The sequence below is a fragment of the Notolepis coatsorum genome (assembly GCF_963971535.1).
Source record: "Notolepis coatsorum genome assembly, chromosome: 3".
In the NCBI taxonomy this organism is placed as follows: Eukaryota; Metazoa; Chordata; class Actinopteri; order Aulopiformes; family Paralepididae; genus Notolepis; species Notolepis coatsorum.
This window is the reverse complement of record NC_140167.1, coordinates 11,110,608-11,133,675: the sequence shown is the minus strand read 5'-3', so window position 1 is coordinate 11,133,675 and position 23,068 is coordinate 11,110,608. Positions and strand designations below refer to the sequence as shown.

Below are 23,068 nucleotides of genomic sequence, written 5' to 3'. Positions count from 1 at the left end.
TTCAGTGTGCAGCAAACAGCTGGAGGTAAAACCATAAAGCCACGTTCACATTTCAGCGGACGAGACGCTATGCTAACAAAACAAAAAAACTACATCTCAAAAGCACCACAGCATCCCCTTAACAATTGTGTGTATTGAGCCGTACTGTATTGTACCCATTCTGCAATCTGTTAATAAAATGTTCAATCAATCAATCACGGCGCACCGTGCAATCCATTCTTTGTGGATCTCGCCCTGTGTATTTGGAGCTTTCAACATCTAGCGTACACATGAAGTGAGGGAGGCAACAACTACAATGTGGAATAATCTGGAGGTATCCACTGTATGTTGAGATAAGATAGTGGTAGTAGCTTGGACCTCAGGGGAGGGGGGGGGGGGGGGGGGGGGGGGGATTCTCAGCGGGTTCTTCTTTTTTCTCTCTCAACTTTTTTTTAAAAATTATTATTTATTAATTGAAATATAATTATTTTTCTTAATAAAATTAAATAAAAATGTATGTGTTTATTGCAATAAATAAAATAGAAATGTATCACAAAAAAACGATACCTTGGCATTACAGTATACTGGACAATAACCTATAACCAATAACAATAATACGCTTCAATTCACCAGGTTCACACCATGGACATTTACAAACGTTGTCAACAGACACTCACAGCCGTCCGTAAAACTAGGACACCCGTCTGTCCAACCCCGTCTCGTTTGAACTTTCCAGAAGTGCGTTGCACACCACATCGGTCCGCGCACACGGCTCTGATTTGGCGCGGAACCCTCTCCGTGGAACACAGCGGCTGTGGCGCACATGCAGCGAAACCTTTCCTCTTCCAAAATGTGAACGCCGTTTAAGCTACAGTAGCTCTGTCATATCATGTGCCGCCCGGCACTTATTAACTCGTCCATATTTTACCGTCAGCCGTTAAGACGCATCTAATATTCATGGGGCAGATCCTCAGCTGTCAGAATCTCTCATCCCTCTGGGACTGCACTGGCTAAACTTTTAAACATAACATTTCTCTCCAGCTTGGCATTATAATGTGAGGATTGTTGAATTGGTTTTTTATTGCCGTGTAATGCGTCTGAGATCCCTCGACACTTGGCCGTGAGGAGGATAAATAACGGCCTGTCACCCTCGGCTTGTGTTTGTCCTTGTTGTTGTTGACTGTTAATTGTTGTTCTCGGTCGTCTCCAGGTCGATTCATGAATCAGTTTTTCCTATTTCTTCTAATGATAATTGTACAGTAATGGCTCCGCTCACAATTGGCCCTGTGTGTGTGTGGTCGTGCTCTTACGAAATGGTGTCATGGTATTTCCATAATGTTTTATTTTTAAATATGGTAATGGCTATAGGTAATGTATGGAAATATACCATGACATTACCGTCAGTATCATGTTTTAAAGGTGTTGTAAGTGGTCTTTTTCTTTTGGTTAAAATAAGTGTTAAATACCTCCACACGCCATCACTGATACAGAGTGTCTGGTCAGTAACATGGGTCTCCCAGTCCCTCCGCTCTGCAGTAAACAGCCATCACTGATATAGAGTGTCTGGTCAGTAACATGGGTCTCCCAGTCCCTCCACTCTGCAGTAAACAGCCATCACTGATATAGAGTGTCTGGTCAGTAACATGGGTCTCCCAGTCCCTCCACTCTGCAGTAAACAGCCATCACTGATATAGAGTGTTTGGTCAGTAACATGGGTCTCTCTCCCTCCACTCTGCAGTAAACAGCCATCACTGATATAGAGTGTTTGGTCAGTAACATGGGTCTCTCTCCCTCCACTCTGCAGTAAACAGCCATCACTGATATAGAGTGTTTGGTCAGTAACATGGGTCTCTCTCCCTCCACTCTGCAGTAAACAGCCATCACTGATATAGAGTGTTTGGTCAGTAACATGGGTCTCTCTCCCTCCACTCTGCAGTAAACAGCCATCACTGATATAGAGTGTTTGGTCAGTAACATGGGTCTCTCTCCCTCCGCTCTGCAGTAAAGATGAGATGAATTTTCTAGTATCCTGTTCTCACTTTATCCAATCAGGAGAGAGAACCGTAGATATTTTTTTTTTACTTATTTCAATAAGTCTTTCCAAGCCAAATTTGCTTACTGGTAGATTATTGTACTTGTTTCAAGGACACATTTGCTTAAAACTACTTTTTATTTCTTATTTTTGTCAGACCATCTATGCAGTGTGGAGTTCTCTCTCCTGATTGGATAAAATGGGAATGAATTTTGTGTTTACTGCAGAGCGGAGGGACTGAGAGACCCATGTAACTGACCAGACACTCTATATCAGTGATGGCTGTTATTATTATTATTATTATTATTATTATTATTATTATTATTATTATTATTATTATTATTATTATTATTATTATTATTATTATTATTATTATTATTATTATTATTATTATTATTATTATTATTATTATTATTATTATTATTATTATTATTATTATTATTATTATTATTATTATTATTATTATTATTTTAACATTCCTGAATTTCCCCAAGGGGATCAATAAAGGAATATCCAATCTTAACCACTTATTTTAACACAAAAAGAAATAACACTTACAGCACCTTTAAATGAGATTAAATTAGATTATACCATGATACTGTTACTACAGTGATACATAACTTTTACCGTAGCAGTATTCAGGACAAAGCTCTCCAACGTGTCAACGTGAGGACGACTCATTATGAATAATTCTTCTGTCACTTCCCTCAAAGCAGCAGCAGCAGCTGTGATGATTGGAGGATCAAGAAAAGAGGGCGGGTCTGCGACAGGTCAGCCGGGGGCCTGGTGGAGGTCGCTCACCTTGAGCTTGTGTTCGTGCTCCTTGTTGACCCGGGACAGCAGCTGGGCCTTGCGGCGGTTCAGGGCGTCGATGAGGGCGTCGCACTGCGCCACCAGGCAGGCCTCGAACTCCACGCCGTTCTCCTGCAGGACACATGAGACACGAGGGGCTGGGACACCATAGTGCAGGCAAGGGGTAAACTAACTCACCCAAAGACAGACAGGTACTGTAGGCAAACAGATGCAGATACAGATACAGATACAGATACAGAGACTAATAGATGTAAATGGACAGTACTTCTTTTCTTTAACCCTTTCACTACCGCACTACAGAAGGTTAACCTTTCACTGCAGTGTGGTAGTGAAAGGGTTAAAGAAAAGAAGTACATGTCCTGTCCATTTACATCTATTAGTCTCTAATAGAAATAGACCCTTTCACTACCACACTACAGGTTAACCCTTTGTCGCGTGACAGTGAAAGGGTTAACCTTCTGTATTGTCGCAGTGAAAGGGTCTATTTCTATTAGAGACTAATAGATGTAAATGGACAGGACATGTACTTCTTTTCTTTAACCCTTTGGTAGTGTGTGGTAGTGAATAAGAATCCACATAAACACAAAAGATTCACACAAAGATATAGATTTAGTAAAAAGTCTGGAGTTAAAGGAACACACCGCCATTATGGGGAAATGTGTTCTCCATCTTCTTCAGACAAGAAGATGGATACCAGTTTCCTCTCTGTGCGTTCAGTAGAAAGGTGTTTTTGGCTAACGCCTGGGAGATACAGTAGACACAGTAGAAGATACAGAGTAGACACAATAATAGAAGATACAGTAGATACCAATTTCCTCTCTGTCCGTTCAGTAGAAAGAGCTTGGCCTTAGCACAAGTGAATGGAAGCGGATGTGTAGCGGCTAGCCCAGGCGTTAGCCAAAAACACCTCGGATAGCTTTCTACTGAGCGCACAGAGAGGGAACTGGTGTCTATCTTCTTGTCTGACTCTGGAGAAGACGGTGATTGTGTTTCCCGCCATGTTGGTGTGTTCATTTAAGTAGAAATTCATGATGACGAAAAATGAGACAGTGCTTCTTATTAACGGCATACTACAGAGACAAACTGGAAACAGTAGCTAACTGATGTAGCATCCCCGGATCAATGAACAACACTGGTTTACCGGTGACATTGAAACACACACGCACGCACGCACAGACAGAACATGAGCTTTCTCATTGAAAGACGTCGTTGTTGTATATGTAAATTAATGATAAATGCAGGCAGGCACCCTTCTGTTGGATGCCCTGCTAGACCAGGTACACTGGGCCTTGCTGCAGAAGACATTTGGCTAAATGAGGGAGAGAGAGAGCGTATAGCAGCATGTGGATTATGGCTAGGCTAGGTGATACCAAAGGAATTCATATCACGATAATCATCTGGATTCCTTTTCAATATCGATATATATATACAGTATATATTTATATATCACAATATCTGTTCATGTGTGCAAAAGCACAAAATAAGTAATCCAATTGCTGATAATGTAAAGTGTGATATCAAAGTGTGATATCAAACCAAAGCTCTTTTCAAACATCCCCTCAAATATTGAATTGATTGATAATTGTGATTTAAAGAAAACTTCAACAACATCACTTCATCCTGATATGATCCTGATACAATAAATTATATTATTGAGTTATTGCCCAACCATAACTTGCATAGAAACGTCAGGGGGGAGGCTGCAAATGTTTGATTCAAATGGGTACAGAAGTATATCATGAAAATTACTTCTCATTTACACAAATCATTTATTCTAAGTACTTGCCATCAGGCAAGGGCGGGGGGGCATTGCGGTTAATTAGCACCATGGGATCACCATTTGATTGACCTATATCTCAAACCCCGTCCTCTTTTCTTGATCCTCCAATCACAACTCTCGCTTCCCTCTGTGTTCAAGGGGAAGCGACAGTTGTGATTGGAGGATCAAGAAAAGAGGGCGTTGTTTCTGCTCATTCCACTCATTTCTAAAGTACACTCCTCCTCCTCCTCCTCCTCCTCCTCCTCCTCCTCCTCCTCCTCCTCCTCCTCCTCCTCCTCCTCCTCCTCCACCACCTAGCAAAGACCTCACCTTCAGTGTTCCCCACCCTGACGTCTCTAAGGGTCGCCCTGGAGCGTCAGCCGGCTGTGTGACAAGAACATCAATCAGAGAGAATGTCTAATCCCAAACGTCCACCTCCGGTGGTGACCCTTCTGATCTGACCCCGGGCTCGTGACCTCCAGACAGGCCGGTGCAGGCAGCCACCGACCAGATCATTACCACGGAGCACTGATCAGATCATTACCACGCTGCACTGATCAGATCATTACCACACTGCACTGATCAGATCATTACCACGCTGCAGACACTGATCAGATCATTACCACGCTGTAGACACTGATCAGATCATTACCACTGTGCACTGATCAGATCATTACCACGCTGTAGACACTGATCAGATCATTACCACGCTGTAGACACTGATCAGATCATTACCACGCTGTAGACACTGATCAGATCATTACCACTGTGCACTGATCAGATCATTACCACGCTGTAGACACTGATCAGATCATTACCACGCTGCAGACACTGATCAGATCATTACCACGGTGCACTGATCAGATCATTACCACGCTGCACTGATCAGATCATTACCACGGTGCAGACACTGATCAGATCATTACCACGGTGCACTGATCAGATCATTACCACGCTATAGACACTGATCAGATCATTACCACGCTGCACTGATCAGATCATTACCACGCTGCAGACACTGATCAGATCATTACCACGGTGCACTGATCAGATCATTACCACGCTGCACTGATCAGATCATTACCACGCTGCAGACACTTATCAGATCATTACCACGCTGCAGACACTGATCAGATCATTACCACGCTGCAGACACTGATCAGATCATTACCACGCTGCAGGCAGACACTGATCAGATCATTACCACACTGCAGACACTGATCAGATCATTACCGTGGGGCCCAACATGTTGCCTGCCGGCAGGCCACGAGACTAACTTTTTATTTAGTCAACCTGCACAAAGTTGCTGAATTTACACCCGTCAACTGGATTTCTGTACAGCCAGAAGTTGGCTATTAGAGTTGACAGATCTGAATCCCACACACTCCTCTCTGGCACCACACCTCACCACACCACACCATATTGATCATCACTGATGTTTTGGCTCCGACTGGACGTTCCTCAGAGTATTGATACACGCAGGCAAGAAAGAGTAGCATCACTTGTTATTAATTGGTTTTTCCTGCGCTTCCCTCAAAGCTCTGGCCGCCTCAGACCCACGCCTATCAGAGCTCCTGGGCGGAGGGGGGAGGGGGGGGGGGGGGTCATCAAGCAGTAGCAGGTTATTCTCGGTCATCGCTCCACAATGGGGGGAACGAGCTCCCCACCGCAGTCAGGACAGATGAAACCCGGCCAATTTACTGCCGGGTGTACCCTTCCTGCTGACTTTTGCCTTTGAGAACCAATGGTTCTCGAGCCGTAACGGCACATGGGGCAGGAGCCTATCTCCTGTTTCCGTAGCGTGAGGCAGCTTGATGTACAAGTACACCCCTTGGACATGACGCTAGTATGTCGCAAGGACTTCCCCCCAAACCAACCCTTGATGCTGAGTGTCAAGCAGGGAGGCTATGGGTACCATTTTTTTAAATAGTCTTTGGTATGACTCGGCCGGGGCTTGAACTCCCAGCCTCCCGAACTCAGGGCGGACACTCTACCCACGAGGCCACTGACTTGCCGTTCACAAAATAGTAAGTCGCTTTGGATAAAAGTATCAGCTAAATGTAACATGTAAAGCAACAGCTGTGATCGTACATGAAGAACACTGACCACCACACGTTCCTTCCTGGAGAGATGACGTACTATATACTATACTCAGTCAGTACTATAGTATACTCAGTACTATAGTATACTCAGTACTATAGTATACTCAGTACTCAGGGGTGTAAAGTACTTGAGTAATTGTACTTCGTTACAATACTTAAGTACTGTTTTTGGGGATTTGTACTTAGTATTATTAGGTTTGTATACTTGTACTTTTACTCAATTACATTTCAGAGAAAAAAAACATACTTTTTACTCCTTACATTTCAAATGCAGACCTACAAAGTACAAAGTACAAATCTCGCAGGTCCTACGATTTTAATTAGTATATTTGTTTCTCTGGCCGAACTAACACTAACGTTATTAATCCCGCGGCCGCACTTTGTTTAAAAACAGCCAATCAAATCCCCATCAATGGAAAATGAACCCGCCCATACCCATGCTGATCCTTGTGCAAGACTAGAAAGCGGGGATCTTTAATTAAACACCTGCTATCAGAAGAATAGACAGTCAGAAAAAAAGTGTTTACTTTTAATTTTTAGTACATTTAAAAGTAGAAACTTTTTTACTTTTACTCAAGTGTGTTTTTAGCCAGATACTCTGACTTTTACTTGAGTAAGATTTTGAGACGGTACCCATACTTTCACTTAAGTATAATTTCTGGGTATTTTTTACACCCCTGACTCAGTACTATAGTATACTCAGAGGAAGGTGCAGTCGGAGCCGAACAATCAGGGCAGAATAAAACAACAAGTGATATTGCACAAGAACAATGTGCAGAATCTTCTTCATTCACATCGGTCAATAATTCTACTTCTAAAAGCTGCGTTGGCTGCTTAGACATTAAAAACGACAGAATCCATAAAATTCTGAATCCATCAGGCACAATGTTTGATTGATTGATTGATTGACCGATTAATCCCAATGCAGCTGCATCCAAGAGCTTTGGACGCATGAATGAATTGACAGATTTACCAGCCAGCCGCACAGACAAAAATGGTAGCTATAGCTAATGCGAATCCCCAGCCCTGGTCCTTGGTAATGAGTGCCTTTGTGATACCCAGGGGCAAAGTTCAACTAGCAAGTACATTTGATACCTCTCACAGAGGCTCTGTCATTGGCCCACCTGTCACAGGCCCACAATGAACACGTCCTATAGGATTAACAAACGCACGGTGACATGGCGCACGGGTGTGTGAGGTGTCTGTTCGCGTCAGTCTTCTTGGTATGAGCATGTGGAATGTCGCAGTGGGGGAGGTGGACGTGCCTGTCCAGGAAGAAGCTCTTACTGTGGTGCGAAACCAAGAAACATATACTTAAGGCGAGACAGTACCCCCCGAAATTGCCTTTTTTTTTTCTTTTTTTTTATATTGAGATTTTGTTATATTTTGCTTCCTTAACATGTCTTATTTCAAACTAGTGGCAATAAAATATCAAAAACACACAATTAGTTGTTTGTTTTACTTCATTTTGTCTGATTGTGTCCATAGATCACAATTACAATAGAAAACGTTGAGGTTGTTCTCTTAAAAATGAGTTTTTATGCATTTTACTTACGCACAAAGTCTTGGAGCTCCATTTCCCTATAGGACCTACACACACTAAACTTTCCACATTTATTCCTATCCATATCCTGCTTCTAAAAGGGGTTTAAAAGGGTTTGTTGATATATCATTCATAGCCGGGTTTATAGTACATTTTATATTTATATTATATATTTATATATTTCTTTATGACAGTAGACAGTATTTCCTGATGTATGTATGGGCTGCTAAGAGGACATAGCCACAATCCCTTCTGTGAAAAGTTTCTTTTTGAATCTATCAACAAAATGAAACCAAGTTTTTTAATCTGGCATTATCCATGTTGGTGATGCGAGACTTGGTGATACATGCAAATGTCCGCATAATTAATGAGGAAGTGTCTCATTTGCATATATAAACATAAAATTCTGAAAACTTGCAATACATTTCTTCTTAGTTTTTATGTACATAACAAACTGGGAAAGTTTCATAGTGATATCTATAAAAAAATATATATTGCCTATTATGGGGTACTGTCTCGCCTTAAAAAAAAAAAAACATCCAAGGACGTACGGTAGCGCTCACCAACTCCGAAAAAGCACAAGGACAGCGCCTCAGTTTCCGCCAAGTTATTTTGGCCATCGAACAAAACATGCTAACATGCATGCACGCTAACAACATGCTAACTAGTCAGCCATCATCAGAGCAGGCAGAAACGTTGTTCGGTGTTTTGTTCGATGGCTAAAATAAATTGGTGAAACCGAGGCGCTTTCCCTGTCCTTTATTTCAAAGTCGATGGCGAGTGCTGCCGTACATCCTTGGATGTTGTTTTGTGAAGTATCTGTCTTGGCCGTGGTATGTCTGATGGCCTTGCTGAGTCTGGAGAGAGAGAGAGAGAGAGAGAGAGAGAGAGAGAGAGAGCGAGAGAGAGAGAGAGAGAGAGAGAGAGAGGAATGACAGATGGAGGATGGGATGTCGATGCAGCTCAGTACCAGCCAGTGTTGTAGGGAGGGAGGGGTGGAGGTACATGACGGGATGCAGTGTGTGTGTGCAGTGCAGGAACTGTCTGTGTGTGTGCGTGTGTGGGTGTGCGTGTGTGGGTGTGTGTGTGTATGTATGTGTGTATACTGTATACTGAGTGTGTATGTGTATGTGTGCACGGGGTGTTGTGTGTACTACATGCGTGATTGAATGCATACTGTGTGTGTAATTCAGTCATAGCCCTTTCACACCGGCAGGGCTCCGTGTCGGTGCCGGTTCCCGAACCTAATCTTGAACCGGCCGGTGCGTTCAGACCGTAAATAATTGGTTCGGAGACCTGAAAAGTCGGTTGTCAGCTGGAACCGAAAATGTTTTGGTTTTCCCTTGCGAACCGTGACATCATCAGTGGGCGTGTGTCATATTCTAGGCTGTGTGAAGACACACGAAAACGGCGAACAGCAGAGGTTCGGCATTGCACTAAATCGATCCATTCATCAGGAAGTGATTTGTGCAAATGTATTGTTATTATACAGCACAAGTACAATACACCATCCAACCAGAGTGGATAAATAAATGCTCCAGAAATAAATAAAGTAGGCTTCTATTATTCTAATGACTTGTTTTATTGCGCAATTGGCTCTTGACAAGTGTAAACTATTGTTTACAGTCAACCAGCACCTGCTAAGAGGTTGGACCCTTTAGCTCACTGGTTAGTGTGGCTGCCTGTGGATCTTATGGTCACAGGTTCAAATCACAATTTCTTTTTTTCATTTCATTCATTTATGCATTTATTTATTTCTGGAGCATTTATTTATCCACTCTGGTTGGATGTCGGTTGTATTGTACTTGTGCTGTATAATGACATAATAATAATTTATGATGAATTGAAAATGGGGGACCCTGATGTAAACAAGACGAAAGTCTTTCTCTGGTCTGCATCCCCTTAACAATTGTATGTATTGAGCTGTACTGTACTGTACCCATTCTGCAATCTGTTAATAAACGTTTCAATCAATCAATCAATCAATCAATGACATTAATAATGCTGTATAATAAATTTGAATCTAATCTCATTTTGAGATCAGTCGCAAATCGTTTCAGCGCTACCTGTTGAGTGGATCAGCATGGTGCAGATGCAATGCCCAACCTTTGAAGCTGTTTTGCACACGGCACATTTTGCCACTGTTGTTGTCATCTGTTGATGACGGAGGACGGTGGAACGTTGGTTCTGCGCTGTAGGTGTAAACGCGGGCTGGTTCGCCAGAAGGCACCAAGCTCAGAGGCTCCAGAACGGAGCCTGAGCTTGAACCGGAGCCCTGCCGGTGTGAAAGGGCTATCAGTGTGTCTGTGTGTGTGTGTGTCTGCAGGGCCGGCCCTAGGGGGGTAGAAAGGGGAAAGCTTTCTGGGGCCCAGTTGTTAAGGGAGACCCAGGGAGGCCAGCGATAAACGTATGTTTAATGTATGATATGAGCAGGTTTGGGGATTGGGGAGAGAGCCCGTTCACTGGACTTTTTCAGGAGCCCAGCCATTTCTGTGTCTAGGCCTGTGTGTGCGTGCGTGCGTGTGCGTGCGTGCGTGCGTGCGTGTGTGTGTGCGTGTGTGTGTGTGTGCGTGCGTGCGTGTGTGCGTGCATGTGTGTGTGTGTTACAGTACCTGGATGTGTTGCACCATGTTCCTCAGTTGGACCAGGAACTCCTTGGCCTCTGAGGCTCGGTCCGACAGGCCGTTGAGAGCCTGGGACAGCTGTCCCTGTAGAGGACACGGAGACAAAGAGACAAAGAGAGGACATCAGAGACAAAGAGAGGACATCAGAGATGAAGAGAGGACATCAGAGACAAAGAGAAGTCATCAGAGACACGGTGGCAGATTATGTAGAAGTCATCCCCTTCTGGATCTGTCCTGCATTACTACCGCAGGGTTGCTCCAAACCCATAGGTGGCCTAGGCTATGTGTCACCTGTTTCAATCTAAACGGGCCCCGTCCCCCACTAGCAGGGCCCCCGGATTGACAAAGCAAACGCGCCCTGGATTGACAAAGCTTATGTGCCAATGTGGATAAAGGAAGCGCTTGAAAAGGCAACATCACCGACAGAGAAAGATGTTCACTTGTCAAAGACTTGTCCTGTCTTTCACTTTATAGAAGAAACCTTGTTCCTGACAAGTCATGGAGATCTCCAAAGTCAAAGTCAAAGTTAAGTTTATTGTCATTTTTCCATTGACATGGAAGCACGAGATACAGTACTCAGGTCTCAGTTACAGTCATTTGATGCTAGATATATACTAAATAAATAAATAAAATACTGATCCTCATGACAGACATACAAACTGATTCAATAAAAATCCAAAGAGAGAGGTGCCATAAGGTGCTACGGTGCAGTGCAGCGTGCAGAGAGGCCTGGCAGTGATGAGCCGCGATGAACTGTTCAGTCGTCTCACAGCATCCGGGAAGAAGCTATTCTTCAGCCTGGTGGTGGTTCTTGCCCGGATGCTGCGCAGCCTCCTGCCTGATGGGAGGGGGGTAAACAGTCCGTGGGCAGGGTGGGTGGGGTCACGCATGATGCGGATTGCTCTGTCGGTTGTTGTAGTAGGGGTCTAACTGAACTGTGTCGTGGTGCGTTTGGCACAGTGGCCACAGTAGTAGCTCCCCACCTGATTCGTCTAAAACAATATATGTTCATTGGCTTCCTATTGTGATTCTGGGGGGTGAGGTAGAATTACAATGCATAAACCTCATTCATAACTTGCTTGTTTCATTTGATATATGATGGCACGTCGTGCAAAATATGCTGGACGACGAAGAAGATCCAGACTGGAATTGAAACGTCATCACTACTAGTCTATTAATAAACGACAGTATATTGGGGAGCATTGAGAAGGAGTTGCAAGCCTGAATTTTCTTGGTCTTGTTTCGCAGTTCAGCACGACTCAGCACCACGGATGTGGATGTGTGTCTCACTGCAGATGTCTGACCCCATCATGCAGTCAATACATGGATAGGTTCCCAGGCCAGCAGACCATGAGTCTCCTCAACCCCCAGTAGACATCCTTGACATTATTAATCACATTCAATGTAGCATCATGCGGACATTGATTCTTATTTAATGCCAACTGTGATTTTCCATAACGGGACACGCAATTAGCACATCTATTGTTATTCTATTGTGCTCTATGCCCCCCCCCCCCCCTCCACCCGGGCACAGGCGCGGGGGGGTGAACCAAGTGCCCTTATGCCACTCATCCTGCAACATGACAGGAAATGCCGTCGCCGTGGGTTGTGTGTGTGTGTGTGTGTGCGTTTGACACACAAACGCCCTTGTTTGGATAGGGGGGAGGAGAGGAGGGAGGGGGGAGGAGGGGTCACTGGAGCGGATGAAGTGGGGTTGTGTGAAACACCGAGGTGACTGAGCGAAAGGACGCTTGCCGTCCGACCCCCACCTCCCTCGCTCGCTCACCCCCCCCGACGCTGGGAACCGCGTTCGGATGAGTGGACTGGATAACCGCCAAGTGAGGAGGGCGAGGAGGAGGAGGAGGAGGAGGAGGAGGAGGAGGAGGAGGGCTTATTGTCTTTTGGGAGGAGTGAGGCGTAATAAGAGGGTTACTCAGCTTCATCCGGCCAGGGGTAGAGTTCCGGAATGGGGGGGGTATAATAAAAAACAGCAAGTAGCTGATATGGTGGAAAAGCGCTTGTGAAAACAATGTCATAACATAACATCACACAACACACTCCGCTTGTGTCAACGCGCCTCCCGGCATCTGATGTGAGTCGGTCCAAAAGGAAGAGGGATCTGCCTGTCGGGGAGGGGGGGGGGGGGGGGGGGGGGGGGGGGCAGTGCGGGCAGACGGGGACCTTTGACCTCAGGGTTTTGGGAAACGGTGACAGCTGCCCCTGCTCTAGCGTGGCCCCCAGTGCACCATGGGAGTTGACCGAGGCAACAGCTGAGCAAAGAGTCGAATGTAAACTGTTGGAGTGTCGGCCGCGCCGTGCGGCTTCCTCTCTGTCAACTTGGGACTTGCATTCCGAGCCCCCCCTCCCCCCGAGACCCCAATAATAGAAAGGAGACGGATTCTGCAGAGGATCTGAACTAGGGCTGGGGATTCTTGCTAAAAAATGTGAATCACGATTTTTCCCTCTAACAATTGAGATCACGATTCTCTCACACGATTCTTATTTATTAAATTATAAAATTATTACTATTTAAAATCATTTATTGCACTCTTTCTTAAACTTAAACATAACATATATGAAAGTGCTTGACTTAAACTTAAAAGTCTCTTGTAACATACAAAATAACTCAAGTCAGAATCATCATCATTTAAAAAAGTTAAGTAAAAAGTAAAAAAGAATCTTAATTTCTTTAATAAAGAAAATCGTCATAATTTAGAAATGAGATTGCATAGGTCTATGAATCGAGATCGCAATTTTTTTCCGATTAATTGCCCATGCCCTCTGAACGCCGGGACGGTTTTCGGACAAATCAAATCAAATAAAATGTATTTGTAAGGCCCGACAACACACGTTAATGTCCCCATGGGCCGTACATGTCTTCTTTAAACAAGTCAAGAAGAAAACATAACAATAAGTCAAGAACAGAACAATAACACCATAAGGTCCAACAAATTTTAAATAAATGCAAATAAATGAAAGAATGCAACACTCCCAGACATCATACCCCACGCGAAGGTAAGGAAAAACTCACTAAAACCTAACAATAGGGGAAAATGCTCCACAGGCAGTGTGGAGGAGAGAAACCTTAGAAGGGCCATTCAAGGGGGGATAGGACAACAGGCCTATTTTCTGAGATAGCGTTCCGAGTCTGCTTCAAGGTCCCCGCGGGTCTGAGACGACCAGCTCCCCCTCTCAGCCGGATCACTACACAGCCTCCTTTTCTTAAACGATCCTGTCACTCTCAGCAAATGGTAAAGGGACTGCATTTAAATTGCGCTCTTATCCAAAGCGCTTTACAACTTATGTATGTACCTCACATTCACCCGTATGTACCCACACACTCACTCACACACACCGACGGCAGGAGGCGAACCGTGCAAGGTGCCGACCTGCTCATCCTGGGAGCAGTCATAGGGGTTAAGTGCCTCAAGGACACGTGGACACGCTTGGACAGGAGGAGCCGGAATCAAACCGGGATCTAGGGTTGACCCCTATTAGTCGATTAGTCGGTCGAAAGGAGCCGTAGTCAACTGGCCAACCTCTTAGTCTAATATATAATATATATATATTTTTTTTTAAATAATAATTTATTTATTTTAATTTTTTTATCATTCTTTCCAAAAGAAAAGAGGCATAGAAGCGTGGCTAACGCTATTGGCGCGCATACCAGAGGCTAACTGCCTACGAAAACAGGCACAGAGGCACTGAAAGAGGATTTCACCCATCTAATGAACACACTATCAAGATGTATCCATCAGTGGACCAATTGCATGCTTTTGCAGAGGACAAGAAGCCTTCAGTCGACTCCTTCAGACATTAAGCACCCCCCACAGCCCAGATGGAATGAAAAAAATTAAAAATTAAATAAAAAAACGTAAATTATTTTTGTTAAATATTATATATATATATATAGTAGTCGACTAACGGCAAATTTTGGCCAATCATAGTCGACCATCCAAATCCTTAGTCGGGCGGGATCCTTCTGATTACCAGACGACCAGCTCTACCTCCTGAGCCGCTGCGGCCCCTAAAACATCCTCCAGGTCACTCATCCTCACTCACCTCCAAGCCTTCTACACATCCTCCAGTTCACTCATCCTCACTCACCTCCTCCAAGCCTTCTACACCTCCTCCAGTTCACTCATCCTCACTCACCTCCAAGCCTTCTACACCTCCTCCAGGTCACTCATCCTCACTCACCTCCAAGCCTTCTACACATCCTCCAGTTCACTCATCCTCACTCACCTCCAAGCCTTCTACACCTCCTCCAGGTCTCTCATCCTCACTCACCTCCAAGCCTTCTACACATCCTCCAGGTCACTCATCCTCACTCACCTCCAAGCCTTCTACACCTCCTCCAGGTCTCTCATCCTCACTCACCTCCAAGCCTTCTACACATCCTCCAGGTCACTCATCCTCACTCACCTCCAAGCCTTCTACACATCCTCCAGGTCACTCATCCTCACTCACCTCCAAGCCTTCTACACATCCTCCAGTTCACTCATCCTCACTCACCTCCAAGCCTTCTACACCTCCTCCAGGTCTCTCATCCTCACTCACCTCCAAGCCTTCTACACATCCTCCAGGTCACTCATCCTCACTCACCTCCAAGCCTTCTACACCTCCTCCAGGTCTCTCATCCTCACTCACCTCCAAGCCTTCTACACATCCTCCAGGTCACTCATCCTCACTCACCTCCAAGCCTTCTACACGTCCTCCTCCAGGTCACTCATCCTCACTCACCTCCAAGCCTTCTACACGTCCTCCTCCAGGTCACTCATCCTCACTCACCTCCAAGCCTTCTCTACACATCCTCCAGGTCTCTCATCCTCACTCACCTCCAAGCCTTCTACACATCCTCCAGGTCACTCATCCTCACTCACCTCCCAGCCTTCTACACCTCCTCCAGTTCACTCATCCTCACTCACCTCCAAGCCTTCTACACCTCCTCCTCCAGGTCACTCATCCTCACTCACCTCCTCCAAGCCTTCTACACGTCCTGAGTGTGAGCTCATTTTTATCTCTTTCTCGTTCTTTCCCTTCCCTCCCTCTCTCTATCTCCCCTTCCCTCCCTCTCTCTATCTCCCCTTCCCTCCCTCTCCCTCTTTCTCCCTCCCTCCCCCTCTCTCTCTTTCTCCCCCTCTCCATCTCTCCATCTCTCTCCTCCCTCCCTCTCTCTCTCTCTCTCTCTCTCTCTCTCTCTCTCTCTCTCTCTCTCTGTCTCCCCCCTCTCTCTCTCTTCTCCCCCTCTCCATCTCTCCATCTCTCCCTCCATCTCTCTCCTCCCTCCCCCTCCCCTCCCTCTCTCTCTCTCTCTCTCTCTCTCTCCTCTCTCTCTGTCTCTCTCTCTCTCTTTCTCTCTCTCTCTGTCTCTCTCTCTCTCCCTCTCTCCCTCTCCCTCTCCCTCCCTCTCTCTCTCCCTCCCTCTCTCTCCCCCTCTCTCTCTCTCCCCCCCCCCTCTCTCTCCCTCCCTCTCTCTCCCCCCCCCTCTCTCTCTCTCTCTGACTCAATGACAGACGTTCAAGGAGCTCTGTTAACAGTCAGCGTGTGTCGGCCGACAGAACAGAACAGAGAGTCTCTCTCTCTGCCAAAGCGATGAAATGAGAAGCCGGTTGATTGTCTAGAGGCGTTTTTCCGCAGTGTCTGTTAGGGAGCCTGCAGTGTTTCCAGTCCTCGAGAATCAGGTCAGGACGTGTGATCCGTGTGGTTCCTACTGTCTCGCGGCGCAGGGAACAACCCGCCCGCCCTGCTCGCCGGACGACAACAGGGCCGCCGGGGCCGGCAGGTCGACATATGGAACGCAACGCCTTTGGCGGCCGAGGAAGGGGGGGGGGGAGACGATCAGGAGGGGATCGCTTTATTTTTGTGATCACAATCTTTTTTTATTTAATGCAGCACTTAGGTGTGTAGTAACTGTATGTCAACGTTTATTAGGGCGGCGAGATATGAAGGGGGGAAAACAAACCATAATATTCAGAAGGATTTTCTTTCTGTGTCGATATATATAGTATCTATGGAAAATCCTGATAGTACACATTGATGTTAATCATATTTGGACTGCATGTTAAAGGGACACTTCACCAAAAAGTATTTATTTTGCACACACTCTCAGAAATAAAATCCACTTTTATGAAAAGCGAAAAAACTAACAATAATTAAAGAATATATGATACATATTTACATAAATAGAGAAAAAAAAAAGAACCCCCCCCCCCCCCCCCCCCCCTGAGGTCCAAGCTACCGACACTATCTTATCTCAACTCAACAGTGGATTTCGGGGCGGCTAGGTGGTGTAGAGGGCAAGGCGCTCGCCATCAACGCTGGAGACGCTGGGTTCGAATCCAGCTCTCGGCGTTGCTATCAGCTTGGCTGGTCGTTCACACTAACACAATTGGCAGTGTTAGGGGTGGGAAAGCTGATGGGTGGGTCCTGGGCGTTGTGGACAGCGACCCCTACAGTCCGGTCGGGGCGCCTGCACAGCGAGGGTAGGATCTGGAGGGAGGTAGTGTGACCTTCCACACGTTACACTCTCCCGGTGAGAATCTACGCTGCCAGGCTGGCTGCCGGCTGGCTGCGCATGTGTCGGAGGAAAGTCACCGGCCTCCCGGACCAACAGTAGGGGGGAGTGCGCAACAACCAGGAAGGGGGTTGGGAATTGGCATAATGACTAACAGTGGGATGGGAGAAAAATCGGAAAAAGGAGGGGGGGAAAGATAATAATAAAAAAAAAAAAAAAAACAGTGGATTTCAACTGTACCGCCAGATTATTCCACATTGTAATAGTTGCCTCCTTCGCTCTATGTACATGAGCTGTTGAAAGTCCACAATATCCAAATGCATTCTATGCTATTTTAATTATTTATATTATATTGGATGCTGCTATGGTCGAAATGGGAATTTCAACAAAGTGAATTTCACTCTTTGTTTTGCTGTGTAAAAGGTACTGAATGACGTGACAATAAAAAATTTCTGAATCTGAATCTGAACGTTGATTAACACATTGACTGCCACGCTGTCTTTCCATCTTTAATAATATCTGGCGCCAGCGTTTCAGGAAGTAGTCCTGTACTACTTCACAGGCTGGAATCATAGAGGCGTACAGAAGATCGAAGTTGATCTCGCATGAAGAGATTTCCATACGTATACGTTCTCCGGCTGATTGATGGCAGCTATTGGTGATGACTTATATCGTACATAGTACATTTCATAAGCCCTGGATTTACATTTTCATTCCTTATAAGAGGCGTGGAAGTCAGTGTCACGGGACGATGGATGGGCTCGTGATAACGCTGCTGTTTGATACTCGGTCCTCTGGGGACAAATAAATAACACATTTCGGTGGGTTTTCCGTGGGGTTTTAAGCGTTTTTCGCGATTCCGGATTGGACATTAATGTGATGTGACTCTACGCCGTGGGCCCCTGGGACGAAACATCTCTCTCGTCGGGGGGAAGTCAAAATGAAGACATCGCGGCGTGTTATTAGGGGTACGGGGGGACGAGGATGTTGGAATGCTTCAGAACGAGAGACACTGTTTGACGTCGGTGCCTGAAGATGTCTCTGCTTATTGGTGGAAGGGGGGAGGGGGGGGGGGGGGGGGGGGGCAATAATCATCTCAGTAATTAAGCCAAGTGGGAAAAAAACGTGCGGGGCTGTGAATAATTCACCGGCAGCTCTAGGGCCGCTCGGCGTGTTTCATTTTCTCTCTCTCTCTCTCTCTCTCTCTTGCAGTCGAACGAACGGGCCAATCTGTCACAGGGAAAGCGCGGATGTCAAGAGAAGGCGTCGGAGACGATTTGGATTAAAGGTGTCCCCCCCCCCCCCCCCCCCCCATGAAGTGGACACCACCAGGACAAGTAAACTATAAAAGAAGGAAGGGTCATCACGTCACTGTGTAGTGCGTGAACGCACATATGTCCCTATGCCATAAATGTCATGTATGTTGTGTATGTCATAAATGTCTATATGAATTGAAAATGGGGGACCCTGATGGAAACAAGACTAACGTCTTTTTCAGGTCTGCATCCCCTTAACAATTGTATGTATTGAGCCGTACTGTATTGTACCCATTCTGCAATCTGTTAATAAAGTTTTCATTCATTCATTCATTCAGAGTGAAAACGTTCCGTTCCGCCACCATTGAGTTGAATGGGATCAGCCATCTCCATGTTTACTACCTTGTTTAAGTTATTACCTCTGATATCAGAATCATCAGCAATGTGTTGCATTGTTAACTAGCTAACGTTCGATATATTGGTTCATGTATATTTCCTCAGATAGCTGGTATATTAATACAGGCTTCAATAGAACTGGCACCAAAGTCTGGCACCAAGCAGAGCATAGAACGCTGGGTATTCTGACGTGATGATGACCCTTCCTTCTTTTATAGTTTCCTTGCACGAGGAAGGACAGGAAGGAGGAGGCAGGTGTGACAGCAAGAAGGTCCTGGGTTCGAACCCCAGCAGGGGGCCTCTCTGTGTGGAGTCTGCATGTTCTCTCCCTGTGTTCGCGTGGGTTTCCTCTGGGTGCTCTGGTTTCCTCCCACACCATGAAGACTAGGGTCGGGCACGGAAAACCGGTTCTAATTAGGAACCGGTTCCTAACTTCCGGTTCTGGAAGTAACATATCTACATTTCGATTCATAAAAAAAAAATATATATATATATATATATTTTTTTTTTTTTTTTTTTTACTTTGTTAATTAATACCCTAGTTACAGTACAGCAACCAAATTAAACTGTATCAAGTCAACTGAAAATGTGAATAGTATGAAAAAAAATTCAAATTAAAAAAAAAAAGAATTCTCCCACGAAATAATTAAGCTGTGACCTGCACCTCAAAGAATCGGAATCGAGAATCGTTCAGAACAGGAATCGATATGGAGAATCGGAATCGGAACCGGAATCGTTCTAATCCAAACGATGCCCAACCCTAATAAAGACATGCATGATGTGAGGCAGGGACTACGGATGAAAACTGGCTCATTAGCTAATTCTGGCACATTTACATTGATGTGGAAACTGAAGATGTTGATTAATGTGCACTGTCCCTGGGTAAAAAAATTCATAAATAAACTTAAACTTAAAGCTAAGCCCCTAAAAAGCTACAAAAAAAATGTTTAATAAAAAAGAAACACACATCGCTCCGAGAACTAATTAAACAAAACCATCAACAAAATGCCTGGCTTTTCAAAGCACACTCCAGAGAAACATGCCTTCCAGAGCAGCGCAGCGCCAGGCTGTAGCTTTTCTGTTCCCATGACCTACTTTCCAAAACCTGCATTACCTTTCAGAGGAAAGGAACAGACAGACACTATTTTCTAGGTTCCCTGCCTCTTGTTCATGAGGCTTCGGGGTCCAGTGCTTTCAAGTTCATCCTCTCCAAAGTCAAAAGACACTTTGTAGTAACTGTATGTCAACGTTTATTAGGCCTAACAAAAATAATAGTTGGTTTCAGGTTGGTTGTCAGTTTGGCCATGGGTAGGTAGGGATTTTTTTTTTTTTTTTTTTTTTTTTATTCTTTCCCACGGCGACTATGGATAGGGAATTTCTTTATTTAATTAACCCTTTCACTGCCACACGACAGAAGGTTAGCCCTTTACTATCACACAACCGACGGCGATGCTCCATCATTAGCATCATTAGCTCCGCGGATGCGGAGCTAATGATGCTAATGATGGAGCATCGCCGTCGGTTGTGTGATAGTAAAGGGCTAACCTTCTGTATTGTCACAGTGAAAGGGTTAACCGGCTGTCGTGTGGCAGTGAAAGGGTTAAAATGTTCACAACAACATGGATGCATGTACTCTGCCAGCATGTTTAATATCCATAATACTAAATGTTTGACTAAGATTTCTATGAAACTTTATTCTAAAAAAAAAAAAAAAAAAAAAAGGATTTTTTTTTTTTTAATATATAATTTTTTTTTAAAACTCATAAAATATATTGGGTCGCACCTAAATCGGCAGGGTCGGTCGGCAACCTGAAACCAACCATTATTTTTGTTAGGCCTTAGGGCTGCGAGATATGAAGGGGGGGAAAACAAACCATAATATTCAGAAGGATTTTCTTTCTGTGTCGATATATAGTATCTATGGAAAATCCTGATAATACACATTGATGTTAATCATATTGGACTGCATGTTAAAGGGACACTTCACCAAAAAGTATATTTTTACACATAATCTCACGGCGCACATCCGGTTAGATTTAGTTTGACAGTTATTGAGAGTAAATGAGTTTGATTCTATGGCCACCTGTGATGTCACCAGGGACATTGGATCATTGTGTTGTGTTCGTTACAGCACCATGAAGTGATATAAATGATAAAATAGCAATGGCTTGTCTTATAGTGACTGCTACCTTATCATTTCATTGAGCTGTAATTTAACACAACACAATGATTCAACGTCCCTGATGACATCACTGGTGGCCACATTCAAACTCATTAACTCTCAATAACCGTCAAACTAAACAAACGTGTGCAAAACTGTTTTGGATGCGTGTGAGATTATAAATCAGAATTGTTTTTAGATTAAAAAATAAATCACATTATATTATATTATTATTATTATAAGGCTGTCAAAGTTAACGCGGTATTAACGCGTTAACGCACGATTCTATTAACGCCACTATTTTCTTAACTACTTTAAATATATATATATATATTAGACTTCACTCAGGTGTATTATTGATACTCTCATTGATACTATGTTTGTTTCTGACTCAAAGTGTGTGTGTGTGTGTGTGTGTGTGTGTGTGTGTGTGTGTGTGTGTGTGTGTGTGTGTGTGTGTGTGTGTGTGTGTGTGTGTGTGTGTGTGTGTGTGTGTGTGTGTGTGTGTGTGTGTGTGTGTGAGAGATAGAGAGAGAGAGAGAGAGGGGGGGGGTGAGAGAGATGAGGAAGGGGGAAGAGAGAAAGAGAGCTGGGAGAGTGTGTGTGAGAGAGAGAGAGAGGGGGGGGGGGTGTGAGTACTCAGCCCTTGTGTGGGTGAATGTAACAAGTTCCTATAACGTTTTCTTTCCCCTATTATTTCGTGCACACTTTATTCATTGTTTTAAATTATTATTTTCTTTTAAGTTATTTTGTGCATCACTCTGTTTTGAATTTGATGCCAATTTGCAATGCATGAGGGTCATTCTTTTGTGTTAAATGGCTGCATACATTTTGCATAAATTTGTAACGGTAACGGTCCTAGTATGCTTCCTTGTGGAACGCCACAGCTCACTGGGAGTGGGGGGGGGATAGAGTACCGTTTACCTCCACCATCTGTTCTCTCCCCTCCAGGTAGGATTGCATCCAGCTCACTGATAGACTATCAAAACCAATTGCTTTTAGCTTGTCAATCAGAATGGAGTGATTGACAGTGTCGAAGGCCTTTTGTAGGTCCAGCATGACCATGCCGCAGTATTTGCCCGCGTCGTCCACCTCTTGTTTGATGTGGTCGTTCAAATAGAGAAGGCATGTGATACAGTAACTGACTCTCACAATATTTTAAAAGGGGATGTTAAGTTTAATATAAGATCATAATCAGATGGTAATAGGGTTTGAAATATTAAGTGGAGTCTCGCTGTTCAGGGAGCTGCGGTTGAAATCGAGGTCTTACATCCTCGCGGCAGTTCGTGTTTTAGGATTCAGACAAATATCTGATACCTCCTCGTGTTCAACACGGTCCCATAACAAACCGCCATCCACAGGCAGATCCTCAACGGCCGGTGTGTATTATTCATACGTTTATACATCAGCTGTGATCAATAATGCATCGACGAGAGAAGTCATTAACAATCCACGCTGTGCTGAGACTTGGGATAATAACACGGAAGGGCTGTGGAATCGCCGCGGTTAAAAGTGTGTCCACGGGAGACAGGAGGAGACCTTATTTGAGAGACGCCGGGGGAGCGCACGGCAGGAATTGGGACAGGAATAATCTATTCTGGATTCAACCGCCGGTGATCCACTGTCTGCAGGTGACCAAGTGACCTACCTGGTGGTGATCCACTTAGAACGCGTCGCGAGTGACAACCTGTTGGTGACGAGCCGCATCAAACGGCGCCTGAGAATATAGTGAGGACGTTAAACCGGTCTAGACTGTTTAAACCCGGTGGCACGATGAATCTGGATTTAATCTGAAATGTGACGATATGGCCCATACTAGTGCCGTTATCCAAATCGCAGGATGTGAAATGTGTCAAAATACCGTTCTAAATGTAGTATTGTGATGC

At 44.7% G+C, this 23,068-nt stretch overlaps 1 protein-coding gene across 8 annotated transcripts in view; it reads right to left on the bottom strand.

The window, feature by feature from the left end:
* trim9 (tripartite motif containing 9) overlaps nucleotides 1-23,068 on the bottom strand; it is a gene marked incomplete at both ends in the record, with an annotated part of 103,092 nt that overhangs the window by 49,337 nt on the left and 30,687 nt on the right. For 5 of the 8 annotated variants that reach the window (XM_084310575.1, XM_084310574.1, XM_084310577.1 and 2 more), the window contains 2 exons: nucleotides 2,813-2,935; nucleotides 10,841-10,936. The exons of 2 other annotated variants lie outside the window; for them this stretch is intronic. In XM_084310575.1, the coding sequence (XP_084166701.1) occupies nucleotides 2,813-2,935; nucleotides 10,841-10,936 (219 nt within the window). The remainder of the gene's footprint in view (nucleotides 1-2,812; nucleotides 2,936-10,840; nucleotides 10,937-23,068) is intronic. One more of the 8 variants, XM_084310576.1, reaches the window with a different exon arrangement.